We start from the raw sequence: 16,572 nt of genomic DNA on the forward strand, positions 1-16,572 counted from the left end.
TCCGCGAGCGGTCAAATCCTGCGGAGTTCGTTTCGCCGAGAACCAGAGGACAGTTGTCGATGGTGGATCGGAAGTCCCACCTGTCATGAGGCAAGGACGTACTGCCAGAAACAAAATAGAGGAGCGAAGAAGCCAGATTCATCCCCTTGAACACTGCGCAAATAGCGGTTCGGTTTCCCCATATGGTCGTAAAATTCGGCTCAAGTAATAATAACAAACTACTACCAACAAAAATCATGCAACATCACAACAGCAGCAGCCTAGGAGAAAAACGAAGGGGAGCAACAATTGTTAGAAAGTTTAAGTATCTTCTGTCCCTCCGTGATGTCTTCAACCAAATCTAAATTGGAAAAATCGGTGTAGATCACCGATCCGGTAGAAAATTCGTAGTACAATATGTACCCCCTAAAATACAACAGGGCCCTCCGCAATGATATCTTTACAAAGACTGAATCAATCTAAATACAGACTCAGGGTATGAGACTATAACGCATTGCCCACATCTTACAGAAAACTCCATTCGATTTGCTTCAGTGGTCAAAGAGAAATTAGGAATTTTGTGGAGGATGTCGGGAATCTCGTCCTCCAAATTCTGTCTATTATTCACACACAGGAGCTTTGAATTGCTAAAATTGGAAGAATTAAGACTCGTGACATGCTTTACAACAATCAACATTTCTCTGTGACCGCTTAACCAAATTAAATGGGGATTTCTGCAAAATAGAGCTAAGATGTTATATTTCAAGACGCTGAAGTAGCGCTTAGACAGGTCGACCATATTGGGTGTTACCAATTCCAAAATCTGGTTGTAATTTTTTGGGCGACTTACTGCAGTAGGTCTCCAAAAAAAAAAAAAAAAATACAATTAGATTTTCGCATTGATAACACCCAATATGATTAAATTTTTTAAATGCTACTTCAGGGTCTTAAAATATAACATTTTAACTCTATTTTGAAGAAATCCCCATTCGATTTGGTTTAGCGGTCACAAAGAAATGTGGATTGTTGTAAAGCATGTCATGAATCGGATTCTTCAAAGTTTAGCATTTAAATGATCTTGTGTGTAAATAATAGACAGAACTTGAAGGGAAGAGATTCCCGACATCCTCTACAAAAGTCCGTATTTCTCTTCGATCACTGAAGCAAATCGAGTGGGGTTTCCTGTAAGATGTGGGCAATGAGTTATAGTTTCATACCCTGAATTTGTATTTAGATTGATGCAATATTCTTAAAGATATCATTGCGGAGGGCCCCGTTGTAATTTTTTTTTTTTTTTTTTTTTTTGGGGGGGGGGGGGGGACATACGGTACTATAATTATTAACATCATATATTATTTGGATTTTTCATCATACTTCAAAATCTCTACACTTGCTTATAGCAAGCCTAGAAAAAAAGGGGGATGATTGCATTTTACTATCTGTTTTGTGCATGACGAAAGTCATTCCGTCTTAATCCATGTACGTTTCTATGTTTCAAGTGTCTTGACTGATGGCAAAATTAGAGGGTTTTTTATATAAAGCTGCAGCATGGCCATTGGTCTCTCACCAAATACTTCGCTCTTTTCCCTGAACACACCTACACAAACCAAGCGCTGTACACACGCACAAAAATATATGTAAAGCCTTATATTATATATCTTAATGAACCTATTAAATTCTTTGGTCTTTATATTGATTGTAAGTAAACATTCAAAGGCATTATTTACCATTTGCAGATGAAACAAAAAACCCAGCATTAGTGCTTTAAAATAGTTTTTAAATATGAGTTAGGGATAGAAATAACCACTGTAAAAATTTGAATCGGTAAAATCGATGTTAAAGCACAAGTCAACCTTCACATGCATGAGGATTGAGTGAAGGCAACAATATTGGTAGAACACATCGGTGAAAGTTTGGGGAAAATCCGGCAATCCGTTCAATAGTTATGATTTTTTTTTAAATATCTGTGCTGTCACTGCTGGAGGAGAAGACTACTACAGTGTATGAAGTCACATGCGTATAATACAACGATATAAGGAATATAAAAAGAGAATTTCACAAAACTTGACTTGTTGAACAAAGCGCACATTTCTTCGACTTGTTACTGACTTATGTTAGGGGTAATATCATTCCCCCTGACTTCTGAAAGAGAGAAGTCGAGTGTTCTTTTATTATGTGAGAAAAGTGAGAATATCTTGAATTTTCTTTATACTTTCTTTATATAGTTGTACTCATATGATATCACAAGCTGTGGTAGTCTTCTCATCCAGCCGTGACTGAGCAGAAACTTCAAAAATTCATAACTTTTGAACGGATTGTCCGATTTTCCTCAATCTCTCATTGATGTGTTCTACTAATATTGCTGCATTCACTCAACCCACATGTCTATGAAGGTGAACTTGTCCTTTAAGTATTGTTAAGTATACAGAATGTGAACAATAGTTTTAATAAAAATGTTTCCAGACTAAACCGTATACAGTAATGGTTTATTGAGAAAAATACGGATATCTCCTTATATTTTAGGCCTTATCGCGAAAATATTACGATAGAATGTTTTGTGGTACAACAGACCTACACACATGCATTATATGCCATATCTTGAAATTTTTTTCAATCACTGTTCCCAAAAGTAAACTGGACCTTTAAGGATTATATTGATTTTTAAATTACTATGGCGTATAGTTGAAATGGAAGCAGTATTTCCTTAAGCACATTCTACATTCATCATTCATCATTCATTGTATTCTACTCTATTATTGCCTTATAGGCTATGGAATTCTGGCATGGGAAATTTTTCACTATACTGATGCAGAAAAGAGCCATACGAATAATTAACTTTGCGACATTTCTGAAACATAATAATGCATTAGCCCCCCCCCCCCCCCCCCTTAGAACACTCAAGATCCAGGATCTGTATTATTTCACTATTGGATCATGTATTTATTATTCAAATACAGGTGCTTTCCTTGACGTGCTTTCGTCGATTTTTTTTAAGAATACTGAAGTCCATTCGTACCCTACGAGACAAAAATATTCTTTTCATCTTTCTCCTGTACGGACTGTATCGGCCTTAAAAGCAATTACTACCACTTGACCTACACTCTGCAATGGCCTGGATGAAGAAATATTTCAATCTTAATCTCTTGATTCATTTAGGCATAAACTTAACATAAATTTTCTGAATTCATATCTATAGCGATTTCTTCTGCCTTTTTGCATGTATTCTGGACTTTCTATGTGCATATCTGACGTGTACCTTGCTCGGATGATCACGCCACTCTCGCGGACATTCTTTTCTCTTCTTTTCTTTTATATTCTCCAACGTCTGTATATCCATACTTCATAAATCTTCATTTCTTTAACCGTTAATTTCATGAAATAATTCATCTCCTGGATAATTATCAGCATCTAAGAATCTACACCCTCCCTATAAACAATGTTTCGATGCAGATTCCTCATACTTTACATATTCAATTGTCTTAATTGCTGTATTCGACATTATTTCACCAAGTCAATTTTAGTTACATTTTTAATGGTTTATTTGTTGAAATGTGGAATATGGAAAAATAATAACCCAACAAATAATCAAATATACATACATATTCTATGTATATAGGCCTACATATTATTAAGTCTAAATATAAGACAAATGTATCATACAAACTTTACCTGGTCACCTTTGAAACGTACTACGTATTGACATATTCAGTGAAGGCACAGGATATTTAGTTTTCAAGACATAGTTATTAGATCATTTTGTTTGTTGTAGCACTTCCGTAACATATTTTGTTTAAAAAAAAAATATTCACTTGAATATTCTGTATCTTACCTGCTATTCTTCATGCACACACACACACACACACACACACACACACACACACACACACATACACCAGTCTCTGAGATATTATGGTTAACACTACCATGAAGTTAACGGCGGTATATTTCAGAAGGTGAAAGATTGATGTCAAATTGTGTTTAACAGTTGAACAAAAATAAATGCAGTAGCTCGTATTTGATCTCGTAGTGGTCTCTTTCATTATCGCTCAGTATCGAGTGTATTTCACTCATTCATTTCTTCAATATTTTCGTGATGCATTGAAATGTCCACATTATTATGACCTATTATTAACATTATGTAACCATTTCGTCCTGGAATGCAGGGATGATATATATATATTCCGTGCATAGTTATCAAAGAGCTTTAATCACCGAAAATCAATATTTGACTGAAGTGTTCGTTGTATGACATACACACACATATATATATATATATATATATATATATATATGAAGACTTTGATATCAAAACGGGTCTAGCACCATTTTATAACATTTTAGGGCAAGCTAATCATCAGATAGGGCAATATATGAACTTTCCAATGATACCTCACTTGTCGCATAACAAATCATATTCGAATTCGATTCGAAGTTTCCTATTTGTTCTTGTTTAACCTCTTTAATGTAATATATATATATATATATATATATATATATATATATATATATTTACTCCTTGCTACGACACAATAAAAAGACATGGAAAACCAAATCTGCGGTTATGGTGGTTTAATCGTGGAAGCCATAAGTTATATAATCCATACAATCGAATGACAACGTGCTTATCCATAATAACGAGTTCGATCTTGCATATACATTTTGATATAGTGAGAACTTCTTACACCATTCCAAACACGTACAATAGTAATACACTTCACAGCATTATGCATCCCGAGATGAAGGGGGTTTATAGCCTCTGTGACAAGGGCCCTTAATTCATATAGTAAACCAATGTTACTCAACTGGTATATCAAGCGAAAGCCAAGCCACCCGTAAAAGTCCATCTGCCCCGCCGCACCGATAGCGAAATTGGCAGGAAATAAAACCCAAACACCTGTTCTGGTCGCATTAACAAGTGCTTCACGAGGGCACATATACCAACTCCGATCCCTTGCGTCCGCGCCTTGAAGCAGTCACCGACCAGCGCGACTGCCCCAAGACTCGCATATTTACGGAGGGCTTAGATAACAATCCATCCTCGTGGTACTAAGGTCAGCCTGCTTCGCTACTCGCCGGTAAATAGAATTGCATCCAAAAGTATGTTACCAGAACAAAGCCCCCTTTACCTCGAGAGGAATATAATTATGAACGATTCAAACTGTACTTTAAAGCAGATGTTATCCTATAGCGTAATATATATATATATATATATATATATATATATATATATATATATACATATATACTTGGTGATTCTATCCTTCTATGAAGAGTGCTCGATATCCTCAAAGGAAGAGCTTTAGACAGAAGTATTGGAACAAGTTCACTCGGTTGACAGCAGGTTCATCCGTATTTATTGCTACTCGGAATTTCATGTCACCTCCATGAGGCGCAATCATCAGGCAACAAAATATGTTACTTTTCTTTGCCGGATGATTGCGCCTCATGGAGGTGACATGAAACTCCGAGTAGCAATAAATACGGATGAACCTGCTGTCAACCGAGTGAACTTGTTCCAATACTTATATATATATATATATATATATATATATATATATATATATATATGCATATGACCGTGCATCACAAAACGAATCAAAAGTCACACACACTGATTTTGTGTGAGGACTGAAAATAGGACTGGTGAAATGGGTCAAGCTAGCCAATCTTTATTTTTTCATGATTTCTAAAAGAGCAAGTCTTCTTCTACATTGTACTAAGATTTGGGATCATAAAATGGGCAGGAAAGTGTGTTTTTTAGCAGTTTATTTCAAACATTTTTTGGTACAATAGTTTGATTAGGTGTGTCTTTAGAGGCCACTTTTCATTTCTTAAAAAGCTTGCACTCACTCTTCACTTTCAACTCTGATAACTTTTGAAAGGACGATGCTACTGCTTTGAAAGTTAGTATCAATTATGGACAGAATGTGTTGACAATGCATGCTCAATTTCAGGTTAATCTGATAATCTCTTTATTGTTGTTACTCCGGCGGTTTACATCCTGTTTTTTGTCCCATTCATCGCACAGCCAGCACAGCTTGGTTAAGATTATGCACTATACTTCAGAGCCTCTTTTCTCAGTTCACACTTTTTCTGAGTGTGTTTTTTCTTTCCAAAAATTAGATAGGTTAGGAGAGTCCATTTGATTTGATTCATACATCATTTTAAAGCACAGAGTCTGCTCTTTCAGAATATGCTCTTTAACTAAAATTTCATGTCTGGCGACTTTTTTTTTGGATGCAGGGTCACACATTATATATAGAGAGAGGGGGGTAGAGAGATAATAATAAATTTCAAAGCATATACTCAGTTTATTCCAGTTATCAACAACAGCAAAATAAAACAATTTATAGAAAAGATGATGAGTTTAGTTTTCGTTACCACAACCCACTCAGTTGATTCAGAATAGATGTGATTCTCTGCTATCCGTTGCATTGAAACACACACACACACACACACACACACACACACACACACACACACACAAATACACATAGAAAGCTTGATTAAAACTAACCTGATGTAATTTCCAATCGAGACACAAACAACGCAAGAAAAAAAACCGCAGACATGATGTCAACTCTCTTTCCAAGATCACCATTGTGTATATGATTAAGTTTATTTTTAATATTCAAATTGCGTTGAATGATATAGAACGGTTACAAGGAAAATTACAATTACACACATGCCAAGGAAATGGCATGTTATATTTGACTCATCAAATGCTGCTTCATCACACTGGTTTGAGCATGGAAAGAAAACATGATACATTGACCTGCAGCTATTACATTTGTGTATCAATAAGTCTTACAGCATGATGAAATTGGATCACTTGTTCAATTTCATTACATTTGCTTGATCATACCAAATACATACAAAGAAGGAATTATAAAAGGACATCCAATGATATAGGCCATCTCTCAGATAGTACACTTTATAGCTAAAACAATTTGATATTAAGCAAATTCTGATTTAAAAGGAAGAAAAAATCACCTTAACTCCTTCTTATCCATCCGTTATTCACATTAAGGTAAAAATATACAGCAATCGTGTGTGTGTGTGTGTGTGTGTGTGCGTGTGTGCGTGTGTGTGTATGTGTGTGTATGTGTTTGCTCCGTTGACTCTCCATATCTCCTGCCCCCCCTAAAAGAAAGACTCGCACGCAACACTTCGCTTATCTAACTATGCTTCTCTAGTAGCCTCCCTAACCCTAAACACAAATATGCCCCATATATACACAAACTCATACATTCGAATGTACCATAAAATTTGCTTATCCTTTCAAAATACACAGGATTATTATAATTCTTCATATATGTATATATATGTGTGTGTATAGTGAAAACTTTGAGCAAAGAAAGTAGGTTTTCATCGGGAAAACTCATTTTCTTTGCTCAAAGATTTTTTTTCTATCTATTAATTGTTTCTGGTCAATTTTCCCCTTCTTTCTTTAAATACACACACACACACACACACACACACACACATATATATATATATATATATAAATATATATATATATATATATATATATATATATACACATATGTATACATATATAAATGTATATACATAATACAAAACAAAATGCCTATCACACGTAATAAACATGCGTACACACAAAACGTTATGGACAAATAATAGCATATAGCTGTTCATGACGGAACTTCAACAATAAGATCGAAATATTACATTTTTGTGACATCTCACAATCATGTTATATATATATATATATATATATATATATATATATATACATATATTAGCTAACAGACTAGTCAGTCTATTTCACCTCAATTATTCCCTGTCCCGTTCAACGTGAAAAACCATTTAACCTTCTATTTGCGTTCTGCATCATTGTCCAAAATATTCTAACTTTTTTTCATATCTTTTGTATGTTATGATATATTTGTGTTTTTTAATTTTATTCTATTGTTTCACATCTCAAACACAAGTATGATAAAATAGATACAATCGATAGAACATAAGACAAGACATAACGTCATAATCAAAAGAGAAGACAACTTTACAAACATGAAACGTGGGTTACCTGCGAAAAGCTAAGTTTGTATTTTATAGGTCCCTAGATGAAAATGTTACAATTGTATTACAGTGATTGTCCAGTTTTGGTAGAGACCTTACTGAGGTTTCTAACATTGTTTGGTGAGATAATGAGAAACTTTTTTGAAATATGAAAGAGCATGTAATTCTAAGAGAGATTCAATGTTTATTTCACGGAAATTTGTTTTAAAATGGCTGAGATATCCAAAACAGAGCAATACTAGTAAAAGGTGTGTCCCACCTTTTATTAGGATCCATTTGTTTTACTTTGTTTTTGGATGTCTCGTCTCTGACATTCCAAAACCAATCTTTATCTAATAAACTTGGAATTCCCCTTAGAATATTATGCTCTTTCTTTATTTCACAAGTGGTTTCTTGGTCTCTCGCAAAAAGTTAAAAGCCCAATCCTCATCTCTACCAGTACTATACCATCCATTCAAATAAAATACCTAATCACGAAAACTTTGAAAGGAAGGAGTGGGAAGTAAGGGAAAAGAGAGCAAAAGGAGCAAGAGAAACAAACAAACAACGATAAAGCAATTAGAACATACCGAGATAGCCACCTGTAATATATTTACAAGACTTATGATTCCTCGTCAGCCGCGAGCAACGTAGTTGCATAACTATAATAATGTGTAATGAATAAAATAAAAATCACTGTTCTCGTCTTCAACCCATTTGGTAAATGTTCTCCATGTTACAGTCAGTTTGTAAAAGTTTCTATTACAACATCTTTAAAAATGATAATTTTAGTATACATATTCACTAGTAACTGACAGCCGAATGTACTCTTTAATCGGCGATTAAGTAAAATGAATGAAAAAAAAGAAGGTGGGTATTCTATATACAAAATCTTTATCTTTTTAACTGAAGAGCATCATCTTATCTGGAAGGTGTTCGAGAAGGAGAAGAATGTATGCCTCATGCTCCGTGCCGCCGAGAAGTTATACACTCGATCGCATCTTTCCTATAATACAATACACCTAGCCAGCAGCAATTTGCTATAACCTTCCATAAATTATATTCGGCAGCAATTGTTTCGTGTGCAAGAACAAAAGACATACGAATAATATTAGTAAAATTGTACTAATTTAGCTAAAAACAATGCTACTAAATACGCAAAACACGCATTAGCCAATTACTTATTTCGAGAGATTTACCTTTCAGGTAATAAACCTAACAAAACAATATAATGCACAAACGAGCGCAAGATAGTAATACGTGAACTTATCTATGAGATACTAATACTCCTTTTTTCAGTCTAATAACAACGACATTTGAAGAAGAAAAAAACCTTATATCAAGAACCTCCTCTTTTATCTCCATATCCAAACTCTATTGAAGAGCGACTTGAAGCATGGAGCATCAAAGCCAGTAAAATGCTAAGTATCATGCTACGCATAAATTAGCACCACCCCTTCTCTAACACCTCCCTGATCTCTACATGACTTGAATAAAAGCCAAATAGCAGGCTTCATGACCACTTCATAAGAATTGTATGGAAATAGCTGCCTTATCACGATAATACGCACTGGTATTGAGCAAGTTTCATGGTCTTGATATGCTTTACAGTGCTGCAATAGGAATGTTGTAGCGATGAATGCAAGGACAGCGTACGCTGAAAGCAATTTTTTATACACAGAGCTTCAAAACAGAAGTTTGAATACACCTATAAACACACATAGTAATATAATTTACATTTATTTGATGTGGCTTTTGCGTTTTATTTTTCGGCTTTCAGGTGATCTATCAATATACACTACGCATCTTAAAACAATAATGGCTTTCTCTACTTCCTTTGTGAATAAAGCTCAATTGGATTATCAGTTTGAATTTACCGAAAACATTACGGTCAAATTCTTTCATGTGCTCATGGTGGTGATAATCTATTCTCTTGATCTGTTTCAACTTGAGTTGTGATTCAGTCGTTTGGTCGTGTCGCGTGTTCCGTGCGTTCTGCAGATTTCTTCCCTGGCATACGTAAGAGATCACTGCTGAGAGAAGTTATGATACAGTATCAAACAAAGGGGTCAGTGACGGAGTGGATGAGGGTTCACGAGATCGTAACCTTCTTGTGAAGACTTGACGTCAGGTACAGAGTACTGGTGTCCAGAGGTGGAAGATCGAGCTCTCTGCATACCAGACTTCCAGTGATCATACGAGTGAGGTAAGCTCATTGCCTTTCCCCCCAGGTTACAGGCAGACGACAAGAGCTCATACCCGCTGTCGTCTTCATGGTTGCCGCGCTCAACCGATTTTCCCTGACAGGCCGATATTGTTTCATATTCACCGTAATCGAGGGAAGGACACGAGGGTGTTGGTTTGCGGACAGGCTTACTCCCTTTCGATTTGAAAAGTCTAGCAATCGTGTTGCGGACAAAAGCTTTATCCTGTGAGGGTTCAACTTTTGAAAGTGTTACTGGCTGGTATACCTTATCAGGCAGGAAGTCCGCAGCTGAGTATACAGTTTCATCTTTACTATTGCAGCCAAGGATTTGTTGACCATTTGCAGAACGTCCCTTCTTCTTTCTTTTCCTCCCTTTCCAAAACTTATTTTTCTTTGGATTCGACCCATTCACTCCAGCAGTTTCCACTGAATTGCGACAGGTGTGGTTATCTGAGTCACATTCATCGCTGTCAAGAGACTCGCAAGAGTTTTCAAAGGAAGGAGAATGTTTCAGATCTGTGGATTCACTCTTCTTGGAGCGGTCTATGGTGGCATATAGACTACTAACGTCGAGCTGACAGATATTTCTCGAAGATTCTGAAGTATCCAATCTCTCCCGATGGAGAATATCTTTCTTTGTAATACGCAGGTCACGAGCAGGCGTCTCATTGCAGAGGGTTTTACGCCATGATGAAGGCTTGTGCGGTAAGGCTTTACCAACCTTTGGAAGGGTCACTGACTGGCCGCCCTTGGCAGGCAAGAAGTCTGCAGATGAGTAAGTGTCATCTTTGCTATCATGGTCACGGCTTTCTTGATCATTTGTAGAAGGCGCCTTTTTCCTCCTTTTCTTCCCCTTCCAAAACCTAAGCCCAATTCCTTTTTGGCTCAAGCTATTCTCTGTAGCTGCTTCCGACGATTTCACAAAGGAGAGGTCAACTGAGTCGCATTCACTGTCGCCAAAAGACTCGTGTGGGTTTGCCGAGGGTTGGGAGAGTTTCAAATCTGCGGATTCACTTTTCTTGTTGCGGTCAATAGTGGCATAATGACTACTAACGTCAAATCCGTTACCATCTCTCGGGGAGTCAGGATCCTTTGTTATCTCCTGCTGAGCACCTCCTGCCTTGCCTGTATCACTGGGGCGTGTTCTTGGAGCTGGAGTTGGAGCTGTTCGCGCCTTTTTAGTTTCACTCAAATTTGAAGTAGTGCAGGGCTCGGTATCGTTTGAGAATGATTTGTCTCCGCCATCCTGTAAGGAATACAGACTAGCATTTTTCTCTAGAAATGACTTTTCTTTGACAAACTCCTTCTCGCTAGTCTCCTTCCCGGAAGTCACTGTTTCGGGATCAGCTGCATCTTCCCTGATGGGCAACATGTTTTTCGACTGTGACAATTGTCGGTTCTTCCCCTGAGGGTCCACTGATGGTGACTTTGTTATCCTATAACGTGCAACACGTGCCGCTTTTCTCATCTGAGACTGACGATTCTTCCAATACCATTTTGAGCTGTAAACCAATTGGGAGAAAACAAAATACAAAAAAAAAAAAACGACATTCAAATAGGTGTTCTGGCTGCACTATTCATGGTTATATATCTATTACAAAAGTGAAATGTAATATAGCACATAGCAATGCTCATGTTGATAATGTTTATCTCTCAATATTCAAGAGGATAGAGATATATGATTCATCAACACAGACCGTGCATAATGGCTATTGTGTAAAATCCATAAGATTTTGCTAACGTACCTTTAGACTGACGTATAACTTGTGTTCAGTGCTAAGAAACGGAGGCAGCATGATTTATATAGACAGAACTATATAATGCACCGAACAATACATCATAGCGTGCTTGCAATTCAATACATTCACAGGTCATATAGGATGTAAAAGCATGATAACACATTGCGTACAGATATCATGGTAGATACACTTGTTGAAGATAAGATGGATTTATCTGCATTTCCTGAATAGGTAGGTTCACATGGTAGTCATTCCAAAAATATAAAGCAAACAAAAAAGTGCAAAAAATACACAGACGAATTTTTTGTTTCATTGTTTTCTGTTTTTGTTCTACAGCTTTCTTTTTCATCGAGTTTACAATCATGCAGTGAAAACCTGTGAAGCTCACATATAGATGATGTAAAGGGGAGTACTTTGACTCAAACACTAGAGTGTTTCGTTCGTATTTCAAGAAAAAGAGGGTCTCTTACCAAGCTGATGTCGCCAAAATAGCAGCCGACAGAGGAATGAGGATGCCGATGATCACAGCTGTAATATTCATACTTTCGTAAATTTGTACAGCTGAAATGAAGCAGGAATTGAGGATTGTCTGAGCAAAGTGTGGATATCACCATTTTCATGATTTTTATTTCTATATTTGATGTGATCGCAGTATGCATTGTGGAATAGAATTACCGTGATTTGATTAAAAGACAACAACTTTGATTTTAGAACGTTCGAAACATTTCTTTCATTATTACACTCTGAATTTTATATCTTACTCTTTGGTACAGCTTTTCATTTGATGATTATGATGACTGATAAGAATGGCTATCAATACTGGATATAAATTCTACAGACACTTTCAAAGGTGCCCTTTGATCCTATAAATCACCATTAGTGTGAGAACATAATACACATAAATATGAATCGATGCACATTAACGCTTTATACAGTAAATGTATCTTTTCATGACGTGAATTTCAGTTTAAACAAAATCATAGGAGTACAAATTCCGGTTTAAATGATATAGACTTTTGAAAGGTCCGCAGTCAGGTCACCGGCCCCCAAGAAACCTATAAACAAAGATAACATCTAATTTTCTTTCCTATATCTGCTAAAAAGCATCCTCTAAGATATTCATATATACTGTAATCAACTACACACAACACATTCACACACACACACACACACACACTCACAGACACCATATTGAAAACTTTCACCCTAATTCACGCAGAAAATCCGAGGTGGCGAAAGTGAGTGCGTGTGGGGCGCGTGGCTAGTCGACACGTTAATGGGGGTGGCCTGCAGCACCGTGCGTGGAGGGACATTATGTTCACATTTCACGCGTAGTGTGTTGTGTGTGTAGGCGACAGAAATCGGATTAAATCTACAGTTCAGATAATATAGTCTAGGACCTTATCATTCCTTTCCAACATTACTTCAGTTGATTACCTGTGTACAACACGTGTATATATGTAAGCGCCGGATTGCAGACAGCAGGTGGCAATCGACCGTTGCAACTACTTACATTATTACCACCTCCGAAGGAAATGCACCAGTCCGACTAGAGCCATCATCGAAAAATGAGACGGAATGTAGTGGAATATATTTGGTTGTTTTTGCTCCCAAACGTGACAGTTGTGTTGTTCATCAGGCTGCTACGTATCTAGATAATGTCTCATATACAACTGTATCTGCATATTGCGTTGAAAATGATATTTGGCGAGAAACAAAAGCTTGAAATCACAGGAATTCACACTGCTGACGACGGCAGACAGTGAAGGTCATCGGCTCAAATTTTCGTTGATAGTCTCGTCACGTGATAGTTCTGTATGGATTGTGCACGTTCCCAATAAGGCACCACAGAAAAACCTGATAGAGAGATATCTTCGTCGCGACGATGTCGCATTGTGCATGTTTGATGATTTGCATATGAACAGGCGTCACGTGCATATGAATAAGCAACCGCGCATATGAATACACGTACTTTCTATTCATACCTTTGTTTATTCGTCCCGACGATAAGCGACGATAGAGAAAGGATTCCCTTTCACTAATCGTCGCTCTTCGTCCCGACTTACTAGCTATTTTCAAAGTTCGGCTTCTATTGTGCCTTGCGTTTCTTTTGTTAAAAACGTCGCATATCGTTCCCGACGAATCATTGTTCAACCGTCGGGAGACGTTCTGACTACATGGCTTCGTTTCAATGCCGTTCGTGTTCAAGTTTATGTTTTGTTCAGCTTTACTTGTCACAGCATAAAGCCTGTTATCCGTGTGATCTAAAACGTCGCATATCGTCCCGACGAATTACCATTACTGTACCACCGAAATTCCGTCTCTGTTCCATCGTCGAGCAACGTCCAAAACGCGTGGCTACAGCTAATCCGCTGGGTGATATGATTCGCAATGCCGAGTACGATAATGAATGGGAAGTTTTGTGTTTTCACGAGAAAAAAAAAAAGTATTCTCGCTGCTATAGATAATTGTGAATAACAGGCTGACTTTCTGTCTTTTGTGCAAATGGTAGTTACGGCGATGTGAAAGGAGACTTGACCGCAGTCGATAGACATTGAATTTGTATTATCTTGTCTTTACGCGTAGGAAACACGGCGGAGAGATTTTGTCCGGTTTACAAACGAAAACTTGACCATCGTTGCAAAACTTATTTGATGGTCGCCGTTCGTTGTCAAACTCCGACAACTTCTGTCATATTTTTTTGCTGTAGAATACATTGATTTTTTTTTTGTTATTTCACACAACATTGATTCAAATATTTGTATTTTAACAACGTGTTTACCTTTTTATTCTGTTGCGGCATTTACTTCAACTGGTCGTCGGCCTTCGCGTGGTTGTAATCATTGTTAACATTTATGTCGTCTTGTAAAATTTTAGAGCGGGCGGAGAGATTCTGTTCAGCGTTCAAACGGGAATTCGACTGCAGAACTTGTTTCAGCTGTCAATCCCTGCTGACTGTTCTCATTGTTGTTATGCTAAAAAAGGGATATTGATTTCATGTTGTCAACATACCAAAAATGTCAGCTGCATTCGCCTTTTAACCTTACTGTAAAGGCGGATTTTTTTTTCACCCACTTTGCGCAACCAGAAACTAGCGCAAAAAGAAAATTATGCGAATGTTTTCACTTGCCATTATGTTTCAGGAGATGATGTCTTGGTTTCGGTAAAATACGAAACTCTCTTTCACGGCCAAGTGCGAAGAATTGGTCACTAAGATGGTTGATGGTAGCTACGACGACTTGTAAGGAAACTTGACTGTTATCGAATTAATTGTTAAGCTTCAGGTGGAGAGATTTTGTCCGACTTCCAAACGGGAACTAGACTAACATTCTTATACTTATTTCAGCTGGTTGTCTTTCTTTGTTATACTCCGTTGACTTCTGTCATTTTTGTAGCTGCATAGAATACATTGATTTCTGTGTTCTTTGACACATCATTGAATCACATCTGTGTATTTTAATACCAGGTTTACCTTTTTACTTTGTTGCGGCATTTACTTCAACTGGTCGTCGGCCTTCGTCATGGTTGCAATATAATTGTTAAAATTTATGTCGTCCTGTAAAATTTTAGAGCGGGAGGAGAGATTCCGTCCAGTTTTCGAACGGGAATTCGACTGAAGAACTTGTTTCAGCTGTCCATCCCGCTTTTGTCGATCCCTGTTAACTGTTCTTATTGTTTTTTATTCTTAGAAAAAGAAACAAAACAAAGAAAAAATTGATTTCATGTTGTCAACATACCATAGAATGTCATCTGCGTTCGCCTTTTAACTTTACTGTAAAGGCGGATTTTTTTTTTTTTCGCCCACTTTCCGCAACCAGAAACTAGCACCAAAGGAAAATTATGCCAATGTTTTCACTTGCCATTATGTTTCGGGAGATGATGTCTTCGGGAACACACACACACACATACAAAATAAACCACACACACACACACACACACACACACACGGAACTCTTTTTTTCACGGCCGAGTGCGAATAATTGGTCGCTATAAGCCCCTTTTACACTTTCACGGATTGCATCACGGATGACCATGGATCGTCGGTCTGGGATCATCCGTACTATTTCCGGCATGACCGTGTTGACTTCGTGAAGTCATCCGACATTATCCTTGATCATCCGGCATGTCCGCCGAAAAAAAAAAAAAAATGAGCTTGCTTAATTTTTCATCCCGGACATCACGGATGGAAATCAATACAAACTCTTCCTTGTCGGCACCGTCTACTCCGTGTTGCATCCGTATTCCTTCCTTGTAGGCACCGGCTACTCCGTGTTGCCTCCGTGAAGACATCGGAACGTCCGTATTAGCATCGGCTCCATCCGGGATGAAAATTCGTGTTTATTTTGCCAATACAAGCTCAGAAAGTCAATGAAATTTGCTCACATCTTCACCCATCAGTACAGCCAATCGACTCCTCTAGTAGGTTTATATCGCATGAGAATCTTCAAGTGACCCACACACATCTTCTTGCTGTTTTTTTTTTTTTTGGGGGGGGGGTTGATTTGTCTTAGTTTGTTTTGCTTTGTTTATGTTGTTATGTTCCCGCAAAATGAGATTTTGCAACAAAGAGATATGCCTTTATGATGTCGACAAGCAGATGCGTATGTAATCTGCAGTAGATTTTCT

The 16,572-nt window shown here is 37.3% G+C and overlaps 1 protein-coding gene across 3 annotated transcripts in view; it reads right to left on the bottom strand.

Annotated features, from left to right (window-relative positions):
• Positions 1-8,376: 8,376 nt before the first annotated feature.
• Positions 8,377-16,572, bottom strand: part of LOC139720285 (uncharacterized) — a 49,308-nt gene continuing 41,112 nt past the window's right edge. For all 3 annotated transcript variants that reach the window (XM_071631646.1, XM_071631645.1, XM_071631644.1), the window contains 2 exons: positions 12,417-12,507; positions 8,377-11,709 (listed from right to left, as the gene is read on the bottom strand). In XM_071631646.1, the coding sequence (XP_071487747.1) occupies positions 10,071-11,709; positions 12,417-12,507 (1,730 nt within the window). In that variant the 3' untranslated portion in view covers positions 8,377-10,070. The remainder of the gene's footprint in view (positions 11,710-12,416; positions 12,508-16,572) is intronic.

Source organism: Diadema antillarum, unplaced genomic scaffold (genome assembly GCF_040938485.1).
Source record: "Diadema antillarum isolate AM-2024a unplaced genomic scaffold, OU_Dant_1.0 scf00000126, whole genome shotgun sequence".
Taxonomy (NCBI): domain Eukaryota; kingdom Metazoa; phylum Echinodermata; class Echinoidea; order Diadematoida; family Diadematidae; genus Diadema; species Diadema antillarum.